Source organism: Balaenoptera borealis (genome assembly GCF_965194805.1).
Source record: "Balaenoptera borealis genome assembly, chromosome: 19".
Lineage (NCBI taxonomy): Eukaryota > Metazoa > Chordata > Mammalia > Artiodactyla > Balaenopteridae > Balaenoptera > Balaenoptera borealis.
Window position 1 is genome coordinate 9,662,613 of NC_138878.1, and position 23,574 is coordinate 9,686,186.

Genomic DNA, 23,574 nt, shown 5'->3' on the forward strand with positions numbered 1-23,574 from the left:
GATATTCTGTGCAGTAACAAGTTTGCTGGCTCTTTAAAAGCAGAACAGCCCCTGCAGTGACTCTACAGAGTTGGAGTGAAATGGGCAGTATCTTTTGCTTCTTTTCCCTTTTATGCCACCCTATTTTTTTTTTTTTTTTCTTTTGGCCTTGCAGTGAGAGGCATGCAGGATCTTAGTTCCCTGACCGGGGATCAAACCTGCGAAGTCCTAACCACTGGACTTCTAGGGAATTCCCTGCAACCCTATTATTTATCTCAGTATTTCCTGTTGAATAATGAGACCTTTTAGGGACTATTGTTCCGCAGAGATATACTAGAAATAAGGGCTTAGACAATTAGAGTTCTAAGGACAAAGGAGTTCATCTGATCTAACTCCATTATTTTCCCATGTGATGACCATGTTATATGCCCTACGGTACGCCAGGTCCTCAGCTGAGGACTGGAGACGAATAGCCTGTAGTTCCTGCCATCAGTGAACCCACCATCGAATGGAAGAGGTGGATGTGTAAACAGATAATTGAGATGCAGTGAGATATGTGCTATAAAAATGATAAATATAAAAAACCAGTAAGGGGACTTCCCTGGTGGTCCAGCGGTTAGGACTCTGTGCAAGGCACAAGACACGGCCAAAAAAAAAAAAAAAAAAAAAGGCAATAAGGGAGAAAATGGACAGTGGAGGAATCAGGTCAGTGAGGTCGGGGTTGATTAAAACTAATAATTTCACGATAATATATATCTTTTCTTTGCATCTTACTGTAAGATAAAATGATTGTACAAATATAAGGAATTCTTTTATTTGGTATCATCTCTCTTTAACTAAGATAACATGGCTTATGCAATGTTTTAGAATACTTAAAATCCTAGAACTCATGTACTAAATTCTCTGGACTAACAGAAAGGTCTTTAACCTCACCCCTCAGGCTTGGGGCAGGGGAAACCAGAGCAAAAATCATAGGACTAGGAAGATGCAGAAATGCAGGGGTGTAACAAAAACATATTTGGTCTCAGTGATGTTTTTATGCTTTCAAATGATACTTAGAATATTTGTAAACCAAGAGCAGTTTTAGACATTGATGCTTTGAAATGTATCATGATCCTATCTGGTGGATCTTTTTAATGCTAGGCCTTCAAATCAGAGAATTTCAATTAATCACAGGCAGTTGTTGACAAGGATTCATGGTTTCAGTTGATCATTCTTCAGTGTACACCAAGTCTCAGACAGCTGTGGAAAAAAAACAGTGACCTGGCAATCTTTAAATAAAGAACTCGAGATTATCTCTCTAAGCCATCAGTAAAGTTTAAGGCTAACCAGAGAAAGTAGTCGGGGGAACCACCTACTTAGAAATATTCTTTGTAAGACCCTCTCTGAATGTGCCCCTCTCTCTTTCAGATGCGTGCACACACACACCCCTCTCTCCCCCTCACTGACCCCTTGTTTCATTAGTCTCCTTATTGTACTTTTATTAACTTCTTTGTAGCAATTATCAGAAAGTATCTTCTTTATTTGTTCACATAGCCACCTCTTCCATAGGCTTCTTAATGGGAAAAGCATTGCTTCATTCATTTTTTCCAACCCTAATGCCTAGGAGATCCCGTGGCACAGGGTTTAAGATCCCAATTGGCTGAATGAATGAATCGCTCACATTTCCAAATGGCACATGTTTCTTTGCCTGCAGAGGACAGGAACGTATTTTTCCCCAGAATTATGTGGTGATTAAATGTGATTCCCTACAAACGGACCACATTCACATAGGCTTGAAAATCTATAAAAGCAGAATCAGTATGAATTGGCCGTCTTGGTTCTACAGTTGACCTTAGGCTTTCATCAGGTGGTTAATCTTTCACAGTAACTGCTTTGGAATTGATGACCCATGGTCGTAGCTTCACCAGAAGTGATTTTGTCTTTCACCGAAAGCTGGAAGCCAGGCGAATGGAGCGCGTGCAGCAGGTCATGTGCGGGGGGCCAGCAGAGCCGGAAGGTCCAGTGTGTCCAGAAGAAGCCCTTCCAGAAGGAGGAGGCGGTATTGCATTCTCTCTGCCCAGTGAGCACACCCACTCAGGTTCAAGTCTGCAACAGCCATGGCTGCCCTCCAGAATGGAGCCCTGGGCCCTGGTCTCAGGTAAGTGGGAAAGGCTTGGAGTCATTGGTCTCGTTCCCCCATGGAAAAGGAAGGCGACAAAAATACGGGTGGTATCTTTTTTCCCCTAAGAGTGTCTCAGCTGTTTATACCTTGGTGGGAATCACACTGAGTTAATGTGAAATGGGGCATTTTAATTAGCATTTGTAGGGATGCTTATGCAGCCGGAAGTGTGAGAGCCCCTGTACAACAGCTTAGAATACTTCAAAGTCTAATCTCCTAAAAAATTTAGAATATGGAGTCCATTTAGGCTAGACTAGTGAGTGTTGGAGGATTGGCAGATGAGACTGGCTACTGAATTCTCCAAAGCAAACGGAAAATAGCAAGAACTAGGCATAGAAAGGGTATTTAACTCTTGCTTCAATGGCAAGAGGTGCGGTTATTAGACTACAGAGAGGAGTTGGGCGTGAAGTTGGCTCTTGCCACGAACTCCCAATGAAAGGTACAAACTCATGAAGTTGGAAGAGCCCTAGAACTACCTGACATTCACAACTCAGAGGGTGTCAGCTGGAGGCAGTTTGCCCTCCCAGGGGAATTTGGCCGTGGAGACAATTTGATCGTCGCAGCTCTGGAGGATGGTGCTACTGGCATCTGGTTGGTAGAGGGAAACATCCTACAATGCACAGGGCATTGTAAAAAATGTCTAGCCCCCCGAAAATTATCTGGTCCAAAATGTGCCAAGAACCCTGGTACACAGCATCCTTGCAGGTGAGAGCCCAGCCTCTGCCAAACCATGGATGGCAAGCCAGTTTTAGGGATTAATGCAAAGAAAATGCAGAGGTTTCATCACCTGAACTATGAAGCCAGACAGGAGCCCCTGACCACATTTCTACCGAGTTTCCCCATAGGGTGCATTACATCCTGGAGAGTATTGATTTCGGATGAAGTTTAGCCTTGCACCCTCACACCCCCTTTTATTTGACAACTAAAACCAAATATGTCCTTTTGAGAAGTTAATACGAAAGGGGTCCTTCAGAACTGTGATAGCAGCCAGTTCTTCCATTAGAGACCATGGCTCTGGAAACCATTTGGGCAGCAATTTAAACATGTTACCATGCTGGAAAAAAATTGTGATAAATAAGAATTCTATTGAATAAGAATTTAACTACTTGGATGTTATGAACATGAACGAGAGATGTTTAGGGGTGCAGAGCCCTGGTCTGATATCAGACGAATTTGCCCATCTCCACAACTTGGCAGACGGTCGATTCATCTTGGTCAAGGTACCTAAGCTCTGTGACTCTCAAACACCTCCTTTGTAAAATAGGATAATAGCAATTATCTCATGGGCTGGTTAGAGGGTCATGTGATATAGGCCCTGGTATACACTAAGGTATATCATCATGCGCAGAAGGCATTAAATAAATGTTCTCTGCTGTGGTTTGCAGAGAGATGATTATTATGATATCATCATCATCCTGTCTCCATCTCCCTTAAAAATATGAAGAATGAGAATTCCCATTGGTCCTCTGAGCAGGCTTGGAACGGTGCCCCAGATGTTTGCAAACTCACAAAGAGCCAAGACAAATGGGACCACATCTCGAGCGGCCCTTCTGAGAGGCGAACAAGAAGACTGTAAAGGCCAGGGAGGGGACACGTCCTTTGAGGGCACACCCCAGCCTGGGGCCAAAGTCTTCTAAGTGATCTTGGCAACTTTTGAACTACACATCTGAAAGCCAGGAGATTATTTGCCGCCTTACATATTTCACAGTCCTTGTGAAGGTCAAGACAGTAAGAGTAGAAGAGTATGAGCCCACCGTGCACAGTTACTCCAAATATTTGATGAGTGTCGACTTAATTTTTCCCCAAGAGTTAGCACAATGCCCCGCCTAGAAATAGCAGATGTTAGGGGCAAGAATTGGACACTCCCGCCCCATTTTTATAAATGTCACGGTCTGTTGCCATCCCTGTTGTACATATTATACTTTGCTATTATTCTCCTTGTCCGAAGCACTGACAGTCCTCTTTCACCAATGCCCAGATTGACTCTGCCTTGTGCCAGAGAGAGATACAGTTACATCAATGAATAGGCCCTGTACCATTTTCCAAATTGTTATCATGTGTGCTGTGCACAGAATCCCTCTCTTCTCCATTAAGAATAAAACTTGTCTTCAGACCTGGGGCAACACAGCAACCCCTGGGCATTCAGAATGTTGAAAGTGAACACTAATCTGTACTTAGAGGCTCTGGATGGAGGAAAGATTTATTCTGCTGGCTGCAAGGAATTTTATTGGGCATTTGGTTCTAGTGCTTAAAAATTGCTTTGTAAACCCTTCATTAATGCATTCGCCTGGAATTCACCTGGAAGACAGTCTTTTGAGACTAACATGTTACATGCCTTTTTTTAAATCTCAAGTGTTCTAAGACCTGTGGGCGAGGGGTGAGGAAACGTGAAGTCCTGTGTAAAAGTTCTGCGACGGTAGAGGACGTCCCTGAGAGCTGGTGTGCCAGCAGCCCGAGACCAGAATCGCAGGAGGGCTGCGTCCTAGGACGATGTCCCAAGAACAGTCGGCTCCAGTGGGTCGTCTCTTCGTGGAGTGAGGTATGAGTTGAGATGTAGTGCTGGGTTTTTTGGGGAATGCTCAGCTCATCCCCCAGCATCGAAACACTCAATGCTCCTTTCTGTTCCACACATGTATACCAAGTGGCTACTTATTATTCATTCTTCCCTGCTGATTTCTTCCTCACATATTCATAAAGCACCCATCACACTGATTGGGCAGTGCCTGGGCGGTGGAGGTACCAAACCACATAAAGCATGTGTATAAAAATACAGGTGGGACTTCCCTGGTGGTGCAGTGGTTGGGAATCTGCCTGCCAATGCAGGGGACGCGGGTTCGAGCCCTGGTCCGGGAAGATCCCACATGCCGCGGAGCAACTAAGCCCGTGCGCCACAACTACTGAGCCTGCGCTCTAGAGCCCGCGAGCCACAACTAGAGAAAGCCCACACACAGCAACGAAGACCCAACGCAGCCAAAATTAAATAAATTTTTTTAAAAAAGATACAGGTAAGGTAAGCGGAGTGCTGTGGTAGAGCTCTGTGATTCCACGGGAGAGCCTGAGGTCCACCCAACCCCCGTGTCAGGAGAAAACCTTGGCAGAAGAGACTTTCCAGGGAGTGTGAGCCTGAGGGATGAGCAGGAATCAGGCAAAGACAGGGCCAGGGCTATTCAGACAGAGGGTGCACCCTACGCAAGGGAGAGACTGGAGAATATAACGCAGTCAGGGCAGGACTGGGCAGGCAGTTGGGGTGGAAGCTAGAGGTTTCATCAGGCACAGATCGTGAGGGCCGGGGGTGGCGGACTACAGATATATCCTATAAATGCTGGGGAGCTATTTAAAATCTTAAATAAAGCAGTGGAACGAACAATCAGGTTTTCATTTCAGACAGAGGGGAACCCAAAGCCAGAGGCAGGAAAGGCGCTTGCCTGGATATTGCAGTGATGAAAACAAAAGATGAAAGTTTTCCAGGGATGGCGGGAAGCAGGGTCTTTGAGAGTTCCTAAAGAGGCCGGCTGGTACCTTCAGGCATATGTTGGGTAGGGGAGAGGGAAGATTTAAAGATGCCGCCCAGACTTCTAGCTTGGGAAAATCCTTTGAGTTCACAGGCATAGGAAACATGAGAAAAGACGCCAAACCGGAAGTGTACATCAGAAACACAGAAGGCAAGGTCTCTGCTCTTATGGAGTCCACAGTCTGGTGAGCAAGGCAGATGCCAAGAAAGAGAAAAGGTCATTAGTGGGGATGGTGAGGTCCAGTAGCGGAGGGGCTTCTATCCCAACAGCCTCTGGGTCTTTTCCATCAATGCCCTTTCATTCTATGTAGATGACAAGTATAGAGCAACACATCCGCCTCTCTCCTCCTCGCTCATTTTCTTTAAGAGACATTATAACCTAATGGCTAAAGGCATGGGCTTGAATCAGACTTAGCCCATTAAAAAGCAGCCTTCAGTGATTACTACAGGTGTGACCTTGGGCTAAGCCTCACTTTCCTCCTTGGCACCTTGGAGCCAACACTTGCACCTACCTCCCTCATAGAGCTGCTGTAAGTATAAGCTCAGTGTTAGCCTTCATTGTTTATTTTATCTTCATTGAAGTAGAGTTGATTTACAATGTTGTGCTAATTTCTGCTGTACAGCAAAGTGACTCAGTTATACACATATATACATTCTTTTCTATATTCTTTTCCATTATGGTTTATCCCTGGAGATTGGATATAGTTCCCTGTACTATACAGCAGGACCTTGTAGTTTATCCATTCTAAATGTAATAATTTGCATCTACTAACCCCAAACTCCCAATCCATCCCTCTCCCTCCCCCCCTCTGCTTTGGCAACCACAAGTTTGTTCTCTATATCTGTGTGTCTGTTTCTGTTTCATAGATATGTTCATTTGTGTCATATCTGAGATTCCACATATAAGTGACATCATATGGTATTTGTCTTTCTCTTTCTGACTTATTTCACTTAGTATGATAATCTCTAGATCCATCCATGTTGCTGCAAATTTCATTCTTTTTTATGGCTGAGTAATATTCCATTGCATATATGTACCACATTTTCTTTATCCATTCATCTGTCAATAGACATTTAGGTTGCTTCCATGTCTTGGCTATTGTGAATAGTGCTGCTATGAACATAGGGGTGCATGTATCATTTTTAATTAAAGTTTTTTGTCTGGTTATATGCTGGATCATGTGGCAATTCTATTTTTAGTTTTCTGAGGAACCTCCATACGGTTTTCCACAGCGCCTGCACCAACTTACATTCCCACCAACAGTGCAGGAGGGTTCCCTTTTCTCCACACGCTCTCCAGCATTTGTTATTTTAGACTTTTTAATAATGGCCATCTGACCAGTGTGAGGTGGTACCTCACTGTAGTTTTGATTTGCATTTCTCTAATAATTAGTGATGTTGAGCATCTCTTCCTGTGCCTATTGGCCATTTGTACGTCTTCTTTGGAGAAATGTTTATTTAGGTCTTCTGCCCATTTTTCAATTGGGTTGTTTGTTGTTCCTGTTGTTAAGTTGTATGAGCTGTTTGTATATTTTGGAGATTAAGCCCTTGTTGGTTGCATCATTTGCAAAAGTTTTCTCCCGTTCCACAGGCTGTCTTTTCGGTTGTTTTATGGTTCCCTTTGCTGTGAAAAACCTTGTAAGTTTGATTAGGTCCTATTTGTTTATTTTTGTTTTTATTTCTATTGCCTTGGGAAGCTGACCTAAGAAAACACTGGTATGATTTATGTCAGAGAATGTTTTGCCTATGCTCTCTTCTAGGAGTTTTACAGTGTCATGTTTTATGTTTAAGTCTTTAAGGCATTTTTCATTTATTTTGTTTATTTGGGTTCTCTTTTTCTTCTTGGTGAGTCTGGTCAGAGGTTTGTCAATTTTGTTTACCCTTTCAAAGAACCAGCTCTTGATTTTTTCTATTGTTTTTTTATCTGTTTTATTTCCTCTGATCTGTATTGTTTCCTTCCTTCTGCTGCCTTTAGGTTTACTCTCCTTTTTCTAATTTACTCTCCTTTTTCTAATTATTTCAGGTAGTAGGTTAGGTTGTTTGAGATTTTTCTTGTTGTTTTGAGGAAGGCATGTATTGCTTGGAACTTCCCTGTATGAACTGATTTTACTGCATCCCATAGATATTGTATGGTTGTGCTTTCATTTCATTTGTTTCAAGGTATTTTTTAGTTTCTTTTTGATTTCCTTGTTGACCCATTGGTTTTTCTAGTAGCACATTGTTTAGTCTCCATGTAATCTGTTTTTTTCTCATTTCTTTTCCTATGGTTGATTTCTAGTTTCATGCCATTGCAGTCGTCAGAGAAGATGCTTGAAATAATTTCTATACTCTTAAATGTGTTGAGGTTAGTTTTGTGCCCTAGTATGTGGTCAATCCTAGAGAATGTTCCATGTGCACTTGAAAATAATGTGTATTCTGGTTTTTTGTTTTTTGTTTTTTTTTGGATGTAATGTCCCGAAAATATCAATTAAGTGTAACTGTTCTATTGTATCATTTAGGATCTCTGTTGTCTTATTGATTTTCTGTCTATAAGATATGTCCATTGATGTGAGTGGGGTGTTAAAGGGAGAGATTGACAGGAATACAATAATAGTTGGAGACTTTATGTCTGTTAGTATTTGTTTTATGTATTTTGGTGCTCCTGTATTAGGTGCATATATGTTGAGGAGTGTAAAATCCTCTTCTTGTATTGAATTCTCTTATCATTATATAGTGTCCTTCTTTAAAACAGAGGCCATAAAGAAAAAGTCTATTTCGTCTGATACAAGTATTGTGACTCCCGCTTTCTTGTCGTTGCTGTTTGTATGAAGTATCTTCTTCCATCCCCTCATTTTCAATCTATTTGTGTCCTTTGCCCTAAGGTGGGTCTCTTGTATTTTAATCCAGTCTGCCACTCTATGTCTTTTGATTGGAGCATTCAGTCCATTGACATTTAAGGTAATTATTGATACATATGTATTTATTGCCATTTTAAACCTTGTTTACCAGTTAATTCTGTTTCTTCTTTGTTGTTTTTCTTTTTGTGATTTAATGATTTCCTTTTATTTTATGCTTGTGTTTTCTTCTTTTTGGTTTTTGTGAATCTATTGTATGTTTTTGATTTGTGGTTGCCCTGTTTTTCAAGTATGTTAACCCCTTCCTATATCTGCTTGCTTTTAGACTGATAGTCAAATAGGCTCTAACACATTCTAAAAAAAAAAAAAGCATCTACATTTTCTTACTCTTTCCCCACATTTTATGATTTTAATGTCCTTTTTTACAACTTCATGTTTATCCTTTTGCTGTTCCTTGTGTTTATCATTGCTTTCACAGATAGTTTTTTTTTCCTTTTGATCTGTATATTGAATTATTTAAGTGATTTACTTTCCATTTGTGATTTCCTCCTTCCTATATCTTCCTTTCTATTTAGAAAAGACCTTTCAGTATTTCTTTTAGGATAGGTTTAGTATTGCTGTATTCTTTTAGTTTTTGCTTGTCTGAGAAATTCTTTCTCTCCCCTTCTATTCGAAATGATAATCTTGCTGGGTAGAGTAACCTAGGTTGCAGACTTTCCCCTCCAGGACTTTGCTGCTGGAGAGTGCACTCACAGAGAAAGAAGCTCCTATGGCGGTCCTGCCCCTCTCCTAGCACACACCCCCCCCCCCCAACAATAGTGCCTTGCCTCTCTGATGGGCCCAGGCTTCTTTCTGTACTCCCTCAGTTGGGGCATACCACGCCCTAGCCCCCTCAGGGTGTCTCCAAGCAACCAACCCCAGTCGTCTCCCTGGGTCTGACCTCCAAATCCCGAGCCTCAGCACCCAGCCCCTGCCTGCCTCAGCGGAGAAGCATCTCAGGCTAGGGGGTGCCAGGCAGGTCTCTCTCCTCTTTGCCCTCTACAGACTGGTTGCTGTGCTCTTCCAAGGCTCCAAAGCTTCCCCTCTGTCCGGGTTGATCTCCCTGCCAGTGAGGGGACTTCCCAGGGTGCAGAAAGCTTTCCCCTTGCACAGTTTCCTCCCAGGGGCACAGATCCTGTCCCAGTTCCTTTCTCTCTTTTTTTTTTTTCTTTTTTTCTTTTGTCCTACCCAGTTATGTGGAGATTTTCTTACCCTTTTGAAAGTCTGAGGTCTCCTGCCAGGGTTCAGTAGATGTTCTGTGAGAATCATTCCACGTGCAGGTGTATCTGATGTATTTGTGGCAGAAGGTGAACTCCACATCCTGCTCCTCCGCCATCTTGATCCGATCCCCATCCTTCATTATTTATGATGGTTACACTGATGCCAATTCTTACTGATTTATTCAGTTCATCAAGGCTTCGTACAGTCTTCCATAATACTGTTTAAAACAAAAACAGGTTTTCTCATACTTTTCATCAGCCTCCCTCCTTCTCTTTTTTTGTTTTTCCTGCCATACCACAGCTGCAGGTTGTATCTCAGCCAAGAGAGAGGCAGGGTAAAAATGAAGGGAAGTTACTTGTTACCTGATGGTTCTTCCCCTGCACTGCCTCTAACCCCAGTCTCCCTGCCCTGCTTCCTTGGCACACAGACCCCCTGACTCTGCAGAGGCCTCAGGTATTCCTGGACATCCAGTCACTACACAGAGACCCTGATCACATCCTCTGCCCATCTTGTCTTTCTCTCGGACTTGGTCTCACTCCCTCCATGTGGCATCTCGTGGTCCTGCTGGGCAGGGCCTCATTTCGTTTTATGGTACTGATGAATTCTGTGACCTTGGGAAAGGGACTCCGATTCTCCGGCCTCTGTAGCATGAGGGACCGGGTGCAGTGCTTTTGGGATCCTGGTGTGGCGTGGTTGACCTGCCGCAGTCCCACCCCTCTGATTACACGTGGATGGTGCATCCTTAGGTCAGAACGCATCCGCTCAGCAGACTTAACGGTAGAGCCTGCCCACTGACGCCTCTTTTCTTGGCCCCTAGTGTTCCGCTAGCTGTGGTTTGGGGGTGAGGAAGAGGGAAATGAAATGCAGCGAGAAGGCCTTCCAGGGCAAGCTGATAACCCTCCCTGAGCGACGGTGCCGCAATATTAAGAAACCAAACCTGGACTTGGAAGAAACCTGCAACCGAGGGGCGTGTCCAGCCCGTCCAGTGTACAGTATGGCAGCTGGGTGGTATTCATCGCCATGGCAACAGGTGAGCGCACACAGATTGGGGGGGAGGGTCTACATTTAGGAGAGATTCAAAAAACAGGAGGCAGTTTACAACTGCTGCTGTTACAGACCTGTCCAAACAACCTGAGCGCCTTGGCCAGCTCCACTGCCCGTGCGGCCCTGGGCAGATTCCATCGTCTGTGAGCCTCCATTTTCACATCTAGAAAACTGAGATGATAATATCTTGCAGAGCTGGGGTTTTTGTTTTCTCTTTTAGTTTTTTAATGAGTAAATAATATAAAGTACTTAGTCCCAGGGCTGTCACTTAGTGCTAATGTTCACAGTTGGTGATGTTAAAACCATCCCTAGAGTCTTCTGTATTTTAGAAATGCTGCTCAGAGTCTTGACTCATTTGGTTTTTATGTCATGTTTCTGAATAATATAATAGCTAACATTTGTCAAGCCCTTTCTATGCTACGGACTGTACACGCATCCTGTATTCCCTTCCTTCATCCTGGAAACAGTCTTATCAGTGGGTATTTTTGTCCCTATTTTGAGGCAGGTAAAGCTCAGTGACTTAGGCAATTCAGCCAAAGACACCCAGCTTTTAAACTCAGATGTTAGACACACCCTTTTCCTCGAAAGACTTGGAAGCAACTTTAGACACATTGCTTTGGGCTCGGATTGGTATGTGATGCTAAGTCTTAGAGCATAATATGCCCTCAGGAATCCAAAGCTGTGTTTTGGTCCATGCGTTGTTACAACCAATGGGAGTTATGTAGCTCTTCAGAGACCCCACTGGCTTGAGAGAGGTGCTACCCACCTCATCATGCAACACAGGAGCCAGGTAGGTTTGGGTATGTATTTGGGAGGCTCTGGGAACTAAAACATGGAGGAAGGATCAGGAAATTAGCATGACTGCATATCTCTAATTGGCTAGGCTCATACTAGGTGCTATGCCTATTGCTATGATTCCTTTTTAAAATTTTTATCATTATTTTACTCTTTTAACAGATTTGGAAATTGATTCATGTAAAATCATTTAGATCAGGGATCAGCAAATAATTGCCAGTGGGCAAATTATCTCCCCCAACTGCTGCCTGAATAAACTTTTATTAGCACACAGCCATGTTCATTTGTTTGTTTGTGTTGTTCATGGCTGCTTTAGTGCTACAAAGGCAGAGTTGAGTAACTGCAACAAAAATCGTATGGCCCATAAAGCCTAAAATATTTACTACTGTGAGAGGAGAGTTCCCCAGATGAAAGAGTAGGAGTTCACCCCCTCTCACGGGCACACCAAAATAACAACTATTTACAGAACGACAATTGACGACAAAGACCGGAACCTACCAGAAAAGATCTTCTACAACTAAAGATATAAAGAAGGAGCCACAGTGAGATGGGTAGGAGAGGCAGAGTCGCAGTATACCCCAAGGTGGGTGATTCACAAATGGGAGGATAGTTACAGTTGCAGAGCTTGTCCCCAGGGAGCGAGGGATCTGCACCAGGAAGGTGAGCCTTCAGAACGTTTGGCCTTGGAGGCCAGTGGTGCTTACTTTCAGGAGTTCCGGAGCACTGTGGGAAACAGAGACACCGCTCTTAAAGGGTGCACACAGAATCTCACGTGCTCTGAGACCTAGGGCATAAGCCATGCTTAGAAAGGAGCTTGGGTCAGACCTACCTGCTGATCTTGGAGAGTCTCCTGGAGAAGAAGGAAGCAACTGGAACAAACGCTGGATACAGACACTGGCATCAGGCACTTGGGGAGCTCATTCTACCACATGGACACTAGTGCTGGCAAGCGCCATTTTGTAACCTCCCTCTAGCTGATTAGCCTAGGGATCCAGACCTGCCTACCAGCCTAAAGGCACCAGTACTGGGACGCCTCAGGCCAAGCAATTTAACTGGGTGCAGATCCTGCCCCACCCACCAGCAAAGAGTCTGCCTTAAGACTCCCTGGGCCCAAGTCCAGCCTACCAGTGAGCCTGCTCTAGCCTCAGAACCAGCCTCACCCACCAGCGGGTGGACAGCAGCCTCAGGACAACGGCAGCCATGGCAGGACCCAGCCCACCCACCAGCAGGCCAACACCAGCTCTGAGATACCTTGGCTGCCGGCTGCCCTGGGATCCAGCCCAACTCCTCAGCAGGCCAACACAAGCTGTGAGACATGCCAGACCCACAGCAGCTGTGTCAGAAAATGGCTTTACCCACCAATATTTAGACACAGCCTCTGGGACTGCTGGACTCTGCAGCCAGACCCCAGGACCTGACTTTGCCTGCCACTGGGCTGGCACTAGCCCCAGGACCTGGCTGAATGCACCAGTAGGTGGGCGTCAGCCCTGGGATCTCCTGGACCCTGGTCCTGCTCACCAGCCAGCCAGCACTAACCCCAGGGTTCTGCAGCCAGCCACCTTGTGACACAGCCTCACCAACCAGCGGTCAGCAGCCTCTGCACAAGGCAGGGCAATAAAAGGAATCCAAATTGGAAAAGAAGAAGTAAAGCTGTCACTGTTTGTGGGTGACATGATACTAATATATAGAGAATCCTAAAGATGCACCACCAAAAAAACTACTGCATTTCATCAACGGATTTGGTAAAGCTGTAAGATACAAAATTAAGGTACAGAAATCTGTTATATTTCCACACACTAATAACAACCTGTCAGAGAAATTAAACAATCCCATTTACAATTACATCAAAAAGAATAAAATACCTAGGAATAAACCTACCCAAGGAGGTAAAAGACCTGTACTCATAAAACTATAAGACACTGATCAAAGAAATTGAAGAGGTCACAAACAGGTGGAAAGATATACTGTGTTTGTGGACTGGAAGAATTAATATAATTAATATTGTTAAAATGATCATACTACCCAAGGCAATCTACATATTCAGTGCAATCCCTATCAAAATAACAATAGCATTTTTCACAGAACTGGAACAAATAATCTTAAAATTTGTTTGGAAACACAAAAGACCCAAAACAATCTTGAGAAAGAAGAACAGAACTGGAGGTATCATGCTCCCTGACTTCAGACTATACTAAAAAACTATGGTAATTTAAACAGTATGATACTGGCACAAAAACAGACACATGGATTAATGGGACTGAATAGAGAGCCCAGAATTAAACCCATGCACTTAAGGTCAATTAATCTACAATGAAGGAGGCAAAACTATACAGTGGAGAAAATAGTCTCTTCAATTAGTGGTACTGGGAAAACTGTACCACTGCATGTAAAAGAATGAAATTAGTACATTTTCTCATACCATATACAAAAATAAACTCAAAATGGATTAAAGACCTAAATGTAAGACCAGAAACCATAAAACTCCTAGAAGAAAACATAGGCAGAACATTCTTTTACATAAATTGTAGCAATGTTTTTTTGGATCTGCCTCCTCAGGCAAAGGAAACTAAGGCAAAAATAAACACGTAGGATCTAATTAAACTTAAAAACTTTTCACATAAAAGGAAACCATAGACAAAATGAAATGACAACCTACTGACTGGGAGGAAGTATTTGCAAATGATGTGACTAATAAGGCGATAATATCCAAAACATATAAACAACTCATACAAATCAATATCAAAAACCAAAACAACCCAATCAAAAATGGGCAGAAGAACTGAATAAACATTTTTCCAAAGAGGACATGCAGATGGCCAAAGAGTACATGAAAAGATGCTCAACATCACTGATCGTCAGAGAAATGCAAATCAAAACCACAGTGAGGGGCTTCCCTGGTGGCACAGTGGTTAAGAATCTGCCTGCCAATGCAGGGGACATGGGTTCAAGCCCTGGTCCGGGCAGATCCCACATGCCGCAGAGCAACTAAGCCCGTGCACCACAACTACTGAGCCTGCGCTCTAGAGCCCGCGTGCCACAACTACGGAGCCCACGTGCCTAGAGCCCGTGCTCCACAACACGAGAAGCCACTGTGATGAGAAGCCCACACTGAAGAGTAGCCCCCGCTCACCCCACAACTAGAGAAAGCCCGCCCACGCACAGCAACGAAGACCCAACACAGCCAAAAATAAATAAATAAATTTATAAAAAAAAAACAACCCACAGTGAGATGTTACCTCACACCTCTTAGTATGGCTATCATCAAAAAGAACACAAATAACAAATGTTGGCGAGGATGTGGAGAAAAGGGAACCCCTATACACTGTTGGTGGGAATGTAAATTGGTGCAGACACTGTGGAAAACAGTATGGACATTCCTCAAAACACTAAAAATAGAACTACCATATGACCCAGCAGTTCAACTCCTGGGTATGTAACCAAAGAAAATGAAAACACTAATTCAAAAAGATACATGCACCCTAATTTTCATAACAGCATTATTTACAATAACCAAGATATGAAAGCAAACTAAGTACCTATCAACAGATGAGTGGATAAAGAAGATGTGGTACATGTATATAATGGACTACTACTCAGCCATAAAAAAGAAGGAAATAATGCCATTTGCAGCAACATCAATGGACCAGGAAGGTATTATGCTTAGTGAACTAAGTCAGATAGAGAAGGACGAATACTGTTTGTTATCACTTACATGTGGAATGTAAAAAATATAGAGAACAAACCAGTAACAGAGTGGGAGGGGCATTAAAAGATACAAACTACTGTATATATAATAAGCTACAATGACATATTTTACAGCACAGGGGATATAACCAATATTTTATAATAACTATAAATGGAATATAATCTATAAAAATTTTGCATCACTCTGTTGTACACCTGAGACTAATATAATATTGTAAATCAAATAAAAATATTTACTATCTTGCTCTTTACAAAAAAAGTTTGCCAACTTCTGGTTTAAATGATTTGATAACGATAATACAGCTATATTTGAATTTGGGGCTAATTCCAAAACTCATACTCTTTTTACCTCAACATATTTTTTCCTCTCAAATGCCAATCCATATAAGTGATGCTTGTCCGAGATGAAGTCCTCACCTGTCCACAATAAAATAAGAAAAATAATAAGGATAATGTAGTGAATTTTTTGAAAGCAAAATACATATAAAAATCTATTTAAAGGGCTATCTTTTTCCCTGATAATATTTTCTTGTTTTCCAGGCACACATATCTTTATATGTGTGCCTGGAAAAAAAAAATAACTTGACAGTCCTTATTAGTTTTTGTTTTTTTTTTTTAACTTCAGTTGGACAGTGAATAATTGACTTCTAGGAAGCACCATATCCACCATGCTAACCCAGAATTCAGCTGGGCACAGAGGGCATAATTCCAAAGCTGTCTCGGAGAGTTCTTTCTTTCGCTGTCCAAGTTTTGAACTATCCCCTCCACTATCGTATCTGCAGAGATTGCCTGGAATTCTTTAAATACTGTGATGAATTGCCTAGATGTGTCTCTATTTGTTTCTGCATTCTTACAGCAGCTCCTGTATTTCTGGAAGCTCTCTTCTTTATGAGTCACTTAACTAGGAGACACACACTCTTGGGGGAGATAGATAGCATTTGCTTAAGAGCCTTCTAATCAGATCACATGGCTCCCACGTGTTAGAAGAGACTCAGTGGACCACGGGCACATTGTGCCTGGCTCTGGACAATCCCTATTTTATGGACAGGCGTCTTGGCAATGTCATGAAGCATGGGGATTCCTTTTATTTGATGTCGCTGACATCAGACAGGACACCATCCCGATTGTTCCTGACTCCTTCCTCTTTTCCCTTTTCTGCAGTGCACGGTGACCTGTGGAGGAGGGGTCCAGACCCGATCAGTCCACTGTGTTCAGCAGGGCCGGCCTTCCTCCAGTTGTCTGCTCCGGCAGAAACCTCCAGTGCTACGAGCCTGTAATACAAACTTTTGTCCAGCTCCTGAGAAGAGAGGTAAAGGACCCCCACGTGCCAGTCAGTTTTACTGCTCTTTGGAATATTTTTCAAAAGCCTACCATATTTGATTGCGCGGCTTATGCACTGCACAACTCTAGGGGGTGCCATTCACATCAAAGTCTATGTGAAGAGCACTCCTGAGAGATGTACAAGGCACAAATCCAGGAAAGTTCCTGCTCAGAATGATCTTGTTTGCATGGGTGTGCAAGGAACATTTAATTCTACAATTAATGGCTTTTTTAGCCATTAATTTTTACTTTGAAAGGATGAAATGGTAATGTTGCAAGGCCCTTTTCTTAAACTAAATTTAAATTGAAAAAAGTAACCACCATGTGCCAGAGCCATAAAAAAGAATGAAATAATGCCATTTGCAGCAATCTGGATGGACCTAGAGCTCATCATAATAAGTAAAGTAAGTCAGACAGAGAAAGAGAAGTATCATATGATATCACTTATATGTGGAATCTAAAAAAAAAATGATACAAATGAACTTATTTACAAAACAGAAACAGTCTCACAGACTTCGAAAACAAACTTATGGTTACCAAAGGGGAAACGTGGGGAGGGAGGGATAAATTAGGAGTTTGGGATGAACATATACACACTACTATATGTAAAATAGATAACCAATAAGGACCTACTGTATAGCACAGGGACCTCTACTCAATATTCTGTAATATCCTATATGGGAAAAGAATCTGAAAAAGCATGGATATATGTATAACTGAATCACTTTGCTGTACACCTGAAACTAACACAACATAGTAAATCAACTATACTCCAATATCAGATAAAAATTACCTTTAAAAAAAGAAAGAAAAAAAAAGTTGAACAAAGTAACCACCATATGCCAGAGATTATACTGATCCACGGGAATGCAAGAGTGAACAAGAATTGCCCTCTAGGAGCTTACATTTTAATTGAGGCGACAGATAAATTACAATTGCAGTGAATATGCATTATCCTAGCACTACAACTTGAATGGTTTTTTTTCGTTCAAGTTAGGTCAAATGAAGTACAGTGAGTGCTGATGGAAACATGGGAAATTCACTTGTCTGAGTGAACCATATTGTTCTTCACTAGTTCATCTTATTTTAAAGTAACCTGACAAACACCAGGAAATATTTATTCAGCCTAATCAGATTTCCTTGTGCCCAAGAATCATTTTCCATCGGGTACCTGCTGAGTTTTCCCTTTATCCAATCACAGCGTTTTGAAAACTGTCCAGTCTCTTACCCCAGGTTTTCCAATTTGTGGTGAATCGGGTTCAGGCCTGTTACTCACTTTCTCTTCACTGTCCAGACCACTTCCCTCTCTAAATTGATGTTGTTGTTTATCTCCTTCTTATAGCCTTAGCTCCAGGCATCAATTTTCTCTCCTCTGCTCTTTCTCCTTTCTTATCTGAGGTTTGCACAAGATAAGAAAACCAATAATATAGCACTTGTTCAGAGCCAGATCACCTCTAAGGCAATGCCAGAATTCTACAGACCTGCAGCCTTTCTCAGCAGAAAGCTTATAGGGGAAGAAGCAAGTGGTCATATACTCCCAGACTGATGACTCCTTTCCTCACCATCGGTGATTTTTCACTTTCACCCTTTAGTCAGTTGGCCACAGACAAAGTCACACATACAGAGACTCAGTCTGGAAGGCCACAAATAAAGGGCATGCCCCCTCAGTACTTTCAAGAAAGGCCAAAGGCCAATCCTGAAAATACTCAAGAGTACGTATTTCCTGGGCAGGGCTGTGAGGTGGGGAGAGTCAAGAGGCATGCTAGGGGCAAGGCGGTGGGAAGGCTATTGATGTTTATTATTTTGTGCACCCATCACCACACATGGCACACAGTAGGTGCTCAACATGTGTTAAATGAACAAATGCAGGAGTGTATAAATAAAAGACTGTGTGTTAAGTACTACTGTTTTACCTTTAGCACTCTTCTAGGGATAAAAGAACATGGCAGGGTCTTGTTCTTAAGCCACAGGGAGCTCAGTGTCTCAAAAGAGGAGAAAGACACCACAGCAAATAAAACAGGTGGAACATCCGTAGCGTTGTGATGGCGGTGAGCTCTAGCTGGTTTGCAGGGATGGTGCAAAGTGAAAAGGGAGGATGTGGGAAAAGGCTTCCTAGAAGAGGGACTTCTCTCCATGCCTCTTGACTGAGTCAGGTCTCCTTTTAGAAAGAGGAGTAAAATGAGAAGGCAAATAGGAAGGACACAAGCCCAGGTGTTTCTTCCTGGCCAAAAACGTGGGCTATAGTCTTACTAAGTTGGAGATTTCCTCTCAGTTCTCCCATTCCCATCCCCAAGGTAGGGAGCGTGGCATGCACACACTACTGCCCAGAAGTCTTCCTTCTTATGTTGCTGGCTGGATGCGCACTGGGGGAAGTGATTTGAGTGTATTTTCGGCCCTGAGTTTTCAGGAACTGTGAGTGGGCAGTAAGCATTCCCATGGTGACACAGGGAAGAGGTTTCAATTTTGATGATGCGATATTTAAACAGAGACCTAAAGATGACCTCAAGGAAGGTGAGCTATGTATGCATCTAGAAGGAGAGTGTTCCTGGCAGAGGGAACAGCAAATGCAAAGGCCCTGAGGCAGGAATATGTAAATCTGATCAAGGCAGGACAGCAAGACACCTGGAGTAGGATGAATACAGTGAAGAGGGGGGTTAAGCCAAGAGCTAAAAGTGGTCCTGGAGGCCTTGTAAGTTATTATAAGAACCTCAGATAAAACTCTGAGTTAGACGGAAGGCAACAGAGAACTTAGAGCAGGGGTGCAGGAGGATCTGACTTGGAGGATCACTGGCACTTATACCGAGAAGAGGGCAGGGGACCGAGAACAGAACGAGGGCTTGTCTGCTCTTTGCAGAAGGCAGCTCCAACAGTCCAGCGAGGGGACGAGTTTCCACTGGGGCAGTCGCAGGAGTGGGAGTGGCTGGATGCTGGGTGTATTTTGAAGATGAAGCCAAAAATATTTGTCAGTTGTTTGCATGTAAGATGTGAAGCTCACTCTAGGGTCGTCCTTAATAGTGTAAATAAAATACCTGACTCATCATAGAAGCTCGAATAACAAGCTACTAGTAATGATCATGATAACTATAACCCAACACAGCACTTATACTGACTGATAGCATAGTGAGGACCCTCACGTCTGCTTCGGGACTTACGTTTAGCTTATAGCACAAGCTGCAGGTACCTGTCAAAATTCCATTCTTATCTCGAGAGGGGTAAGTGACGATAAACAGTGAAGTTAGGACCACGCTTTTAGTGGTCTGTTCTTATCCTCCAGTATTTCCACTGCATCAAGAAGATAATCTCTACAATCTAAATAGAAACCGATCCAGATGCACATTCTGATTGATTAGGGTACATGCTAATGGGGTATAAGACACTGTACAAGTATATATTAAAAAATAATTGAACTTGAAGATGTATAAATAGGCACATAGGCAAAGTCTTCAGCTCATGTCTAGCTTATATCTCTAACAATACATCCTAAACCAGTCTCCTGGTGCCCTACCTCCACCCCTATAGAGGTCCCCATTTCAGTAAACATGATCCCATTCTTCTAGATGCTCAGGTCAAAATCCTAGAGTCATTCTTGATTCTTCTTTTTCTCTCATACCCTTTACCAACCTTTCAGTAAATCCTTTAGACTCTACCTCCAAAATATATCCAGGACTTATTGGAAAGAAAATAACAACTCCATTTCATCCTTACACCCAAGTTGACACTTAGTATGGTTTCAATGGGTTGTTTCAGCCATGAGAGGTACAGGGAATTTATTTTTTCAACAAATATTTTTTGAGTAGCTACTCAGAAGACACTAGATGTTGGGAACAAAGTGAAAAAAAGTAGATAAAATCTCTGCTCAAGGTTCTTGCACTCTAGAGAGGACCCAGATAGTTAGTAAACATAATATGATAAATGCCAGTAAATCCAGTGTAGAAAAATAAAGCAAGGGAGGGAATAGAGAGTCCTTCCTGGGAGGCCAAAGGGCTTGCTATTTTTATAGGGTGGTCAGAGAAGGCCTTACTGATCGGTGACCTCTGAGCAAAGACTTAAGGGAAATGAAGGGGAAGTGTCTCAGGTGTCTTAGGGGAACCAGATCCTAGGGCCTCGTCTGTCATTGTAAGGACCGTACCTTTCGCTCTGGGTGGATGGGATCCCGTGGCAGAGTTAGGGGCAGAGACATGACATGAATGGATTTCTGTTTTAAAAGGATCACTGGAGCTACTTTGAGACAGGGGTGAAGTGTGTGTGTGTAAAAGGGAGTTTTAGGCAGAGGAACCAAGTCTTAAGGAAGGGAAGAAGGAACTGTAGGCAGTTCTGAATCGCAGGAAGACAGGATACAAATTGGGAGCAGCAGGAAACACAGAAGAGCGGCAACGTTTCATGCCATGTCTGAAGGCACACGGGAGCCACTGAAGGATGAATTCGGAAGGGACATGATTGGGTGCCTGTGGGCAGAGGGTGGTTTTGGGTGAGTTGAGGGTGACTTAAGCCTTTCATAGAGAAAAAAATTCCAGCTATGAATGAGAGTGTAGGGTAGACCCTAAATATTTCTGAAGTCAAAAATCCTTGAGAGGGCTTCCCTGGTGGCTCAGTGGTTGAGAATCTGCCTGCCAATGCAGGAGACACGGGTTCGAGCCCTGGTCTGGGAGGATCCCACATGCCGCGGAGCAAGTAGGCCCATGAGCCACAACTACTGAGCCTGCGCGTCTGCAGCCTGTGCTCCGCAACAAAAGAGGCCGCGATAGTAAGAGGCCCGCGCACCGCGATGAAGAGTGGCCCCCACTTGCCGCAACTAGAGAAAGCCCTCGCACAGAAACGAAGACCCAACACCGCCAAAAATAAAAATAAATAAATAAATAAAAATTAAAAAAAAAAAAAAAAATCCTTGAGAATCCAGTAGAATGACTGAACCCTAACTCCTAAAACATGCATTTATGTTTATATAAAGAAAAATTTACATACAACTTCATGTGCTTTCTGTATCTCCTGAGGCCCTTTTGGGTAAAACCCTTTGATGCCCACTGTTCTGCTTCCAATAGATAATCACGTCTGTTCTCTTAAAGAACTAAAGAAGTTTGTAAAGATTAATGCTGACTTAAATTCACTTATTTGCAAATTGGCCATGAGGTTTTATTTAAACCTACACAGAATGTCGCAGCTGGGCCTTAAATCCAGGTTTCCTGACTCCCAATATATTAGGTTCATTGCTCCCCAAAGTAACATGCCTGGATTAGCAGCAGCAACCCTGGGGTGCTTGTTAGAAATAAAAAATCTCAGTCTTCACCCCAGACCTTCTGAAGCAGAACTAGTGGTTTAACAACATCCTCAGGGTATCCCTAATGCGCTGTTCTAGGGTACGTCCCTTGGAGGCAAAATGGTAGTCCCCGGGTTATTTGGGAGGATCTGACATTAATCTCAGACTGGATATGACTTTTTTTAAACACCCACTTTCCCCCCACCTGTTTACATTTTGTTAATGGCTATGGTCCCTTTAGGTGTCTTAATCCTGCTTTCCCCACCCTCCCACCAAAGTCCTAATGTATAATGTAAGAACCACTCAGGGGCACAAGGCAAGTCGACCCCAAGTCTTTGTTCTCTAGGCCCTGACCTTAAGAAAAAGGCTAAGAACCTATCCTAACGTGCTGAATGTGTTCTCTCACCTTAGAGGATCCATCCTGTGTAGATTTCTTCGGCTGGTGTCATCTTGTTCCTCAGCATGGTGTCTGCAACCACAAATTTTACGGCAAACAATGCTGCAAGTCATGCACAAGGAAGAGCTGATCTTGACACCCTTCCAGCCCGGAAGGGCCAGGGTCTTACCTCCCAACCTCCGGAGAGACCAGCCACATTTCCATCGAAAGCTGAACACTGCAGACCACGTGTGAGCTGACCGCAGTGTTGGAGGGGCCCGCTCTCAAGTACAGACAGGCTCCTTTTTCAGTTCCCCAACGCACATGGTACTCAGAAGCACTTGAACATGGGAAGCGATGACAAATCTGATTTACAAGAACATAAAACAAAGACAGAACAGCTTTGATTTGCACTGTTACACGCAAGAAGTGATGACTTACAATGAGATAGGACAAATTTTGACAAAGTGAGACTCTTGTTAACTTTGGGACAGACCCCCCCTGTGAACCTCAGAGGGTTCCATGACCAAGACGTCAGTTTTGAAAAGGCCCTTTAAGACTTCAAGTCAAAGACTAAGACTTGGAGCAATCAAACGTGGACGGAACACGCTGCCTAACTTCCTTGGAGCTCACAGTTTGACCGAACTGTGGACACCCCAAACCAGAAGTTATACAAACGCCAAATGGTGCTCGTGATTGTGCTTGCTGCTGGACTAGCAAGCTTCATGTCCTGTTTATTTGGTGTGTGTGCGTGTGTGTGTGTGTGTGTGTGTGTGTGTGTTGTTCTTTATTATTTTGTTTAAAGTATATTCTGCTTATAGAGAGTCTCCAAGACTAAAATTCACAACTTGAAAAGGAATATTCTGAAAACAGGGCAACATGAACTATAGTTAAGATCGCCACTTCATTGAAATTCACACTCTGAAAAAAAGGAAAAAAAAAAAAACCACACAAAACACTGTTGCCCTACACACTCTACCAACCTCATAATTTTTGGTGCTAGTCGAACAAGTACTCAGGAGCCTCAAGTCTGCTCTTTGGGAATCACAATTGGTGAGATGTTCATTTCTGGTAAAAATCTAAGAGGAGCTAAATAGCAAAACAGCCCTGGTTTGAAGGAGAGGAAAACATCATTTATAATGCTCCCTACATATTATCAGAGATGCTTGGAAAATTAAAGGCCACTTGTGGTTTTTTTCCTACCAACTGACATGTTTAAATTTGCCCTAGGATTTAGTTAACAAGAAAAAAGTCACAGTACAATAGAAAAATCCATCTGTCTTCTTGCTATGTGAATATTAATAAATCATAATATGCCAAGACCCTTCAACGAAT

The 23,574-nt window shown here is 42.9% G+C and overlaps 1 protein-coding gene and 1 long non-coding RNA gene across 4 annotated transcripts in view; one reads left to right on the forward strand and one right to left on the reverse strand.

Annotated features, from left to right (window-relative positions):
• Nucleotides 1-22,436, forward strand: part of ADAMTS18 (ADAM metallopeptidase with thrombospondin type 1 motif 18) — a 150,819-nt gene extending 128,383 nt beyond the window's left edge. For all 3 annotated transcript variants that reach the window (XM_082366319.1, XM_082366320.1, XM_082366321.1), the window contains 5 exons: nucleotides 1,915-2,119; nucleotides 4,494-4,679; nucleotides 10,563-10,775; nucleotides 16,451-16,598; nucleotides 22,275-22,436. In XM_082366319.1, the coding sequence (XP_082222445.1) occupies nucleotides 1,915-2,119; nucleotides 4,494-4,679; nucleotides 10,563-10,775; nucleotides 16,451-16,598; nucleotides 22,275-22,390 (868 nt within the window). In that variant the 3' untranslated portion in view covers nucleotides 22,391-22,436. The remainder of the gene's footprint in view (nucleotides 1-1,914; nucleotides 2,120-4,493; nucleotides 4,680-10,562; nucleotides 10,776-16,450; nucleotides 16,599-22,274) is intronic.
• LOC309616187 lies at nucleotides 539-10,754 on the reverse strand. Its single transcript, XR_014237346.1, has 2 exons — nucleotides 10,683-10,754; nucleotides 539-1,221 (listed from the first exon to the last, which is right to left on the reverse strand). It is a non-coding gene; the product is annotated as an uncharacterized lncRNA (long non-coding RNA).
• Nucleotides 22,437-23,574: the final 1,138 nt, after the last annotated feature.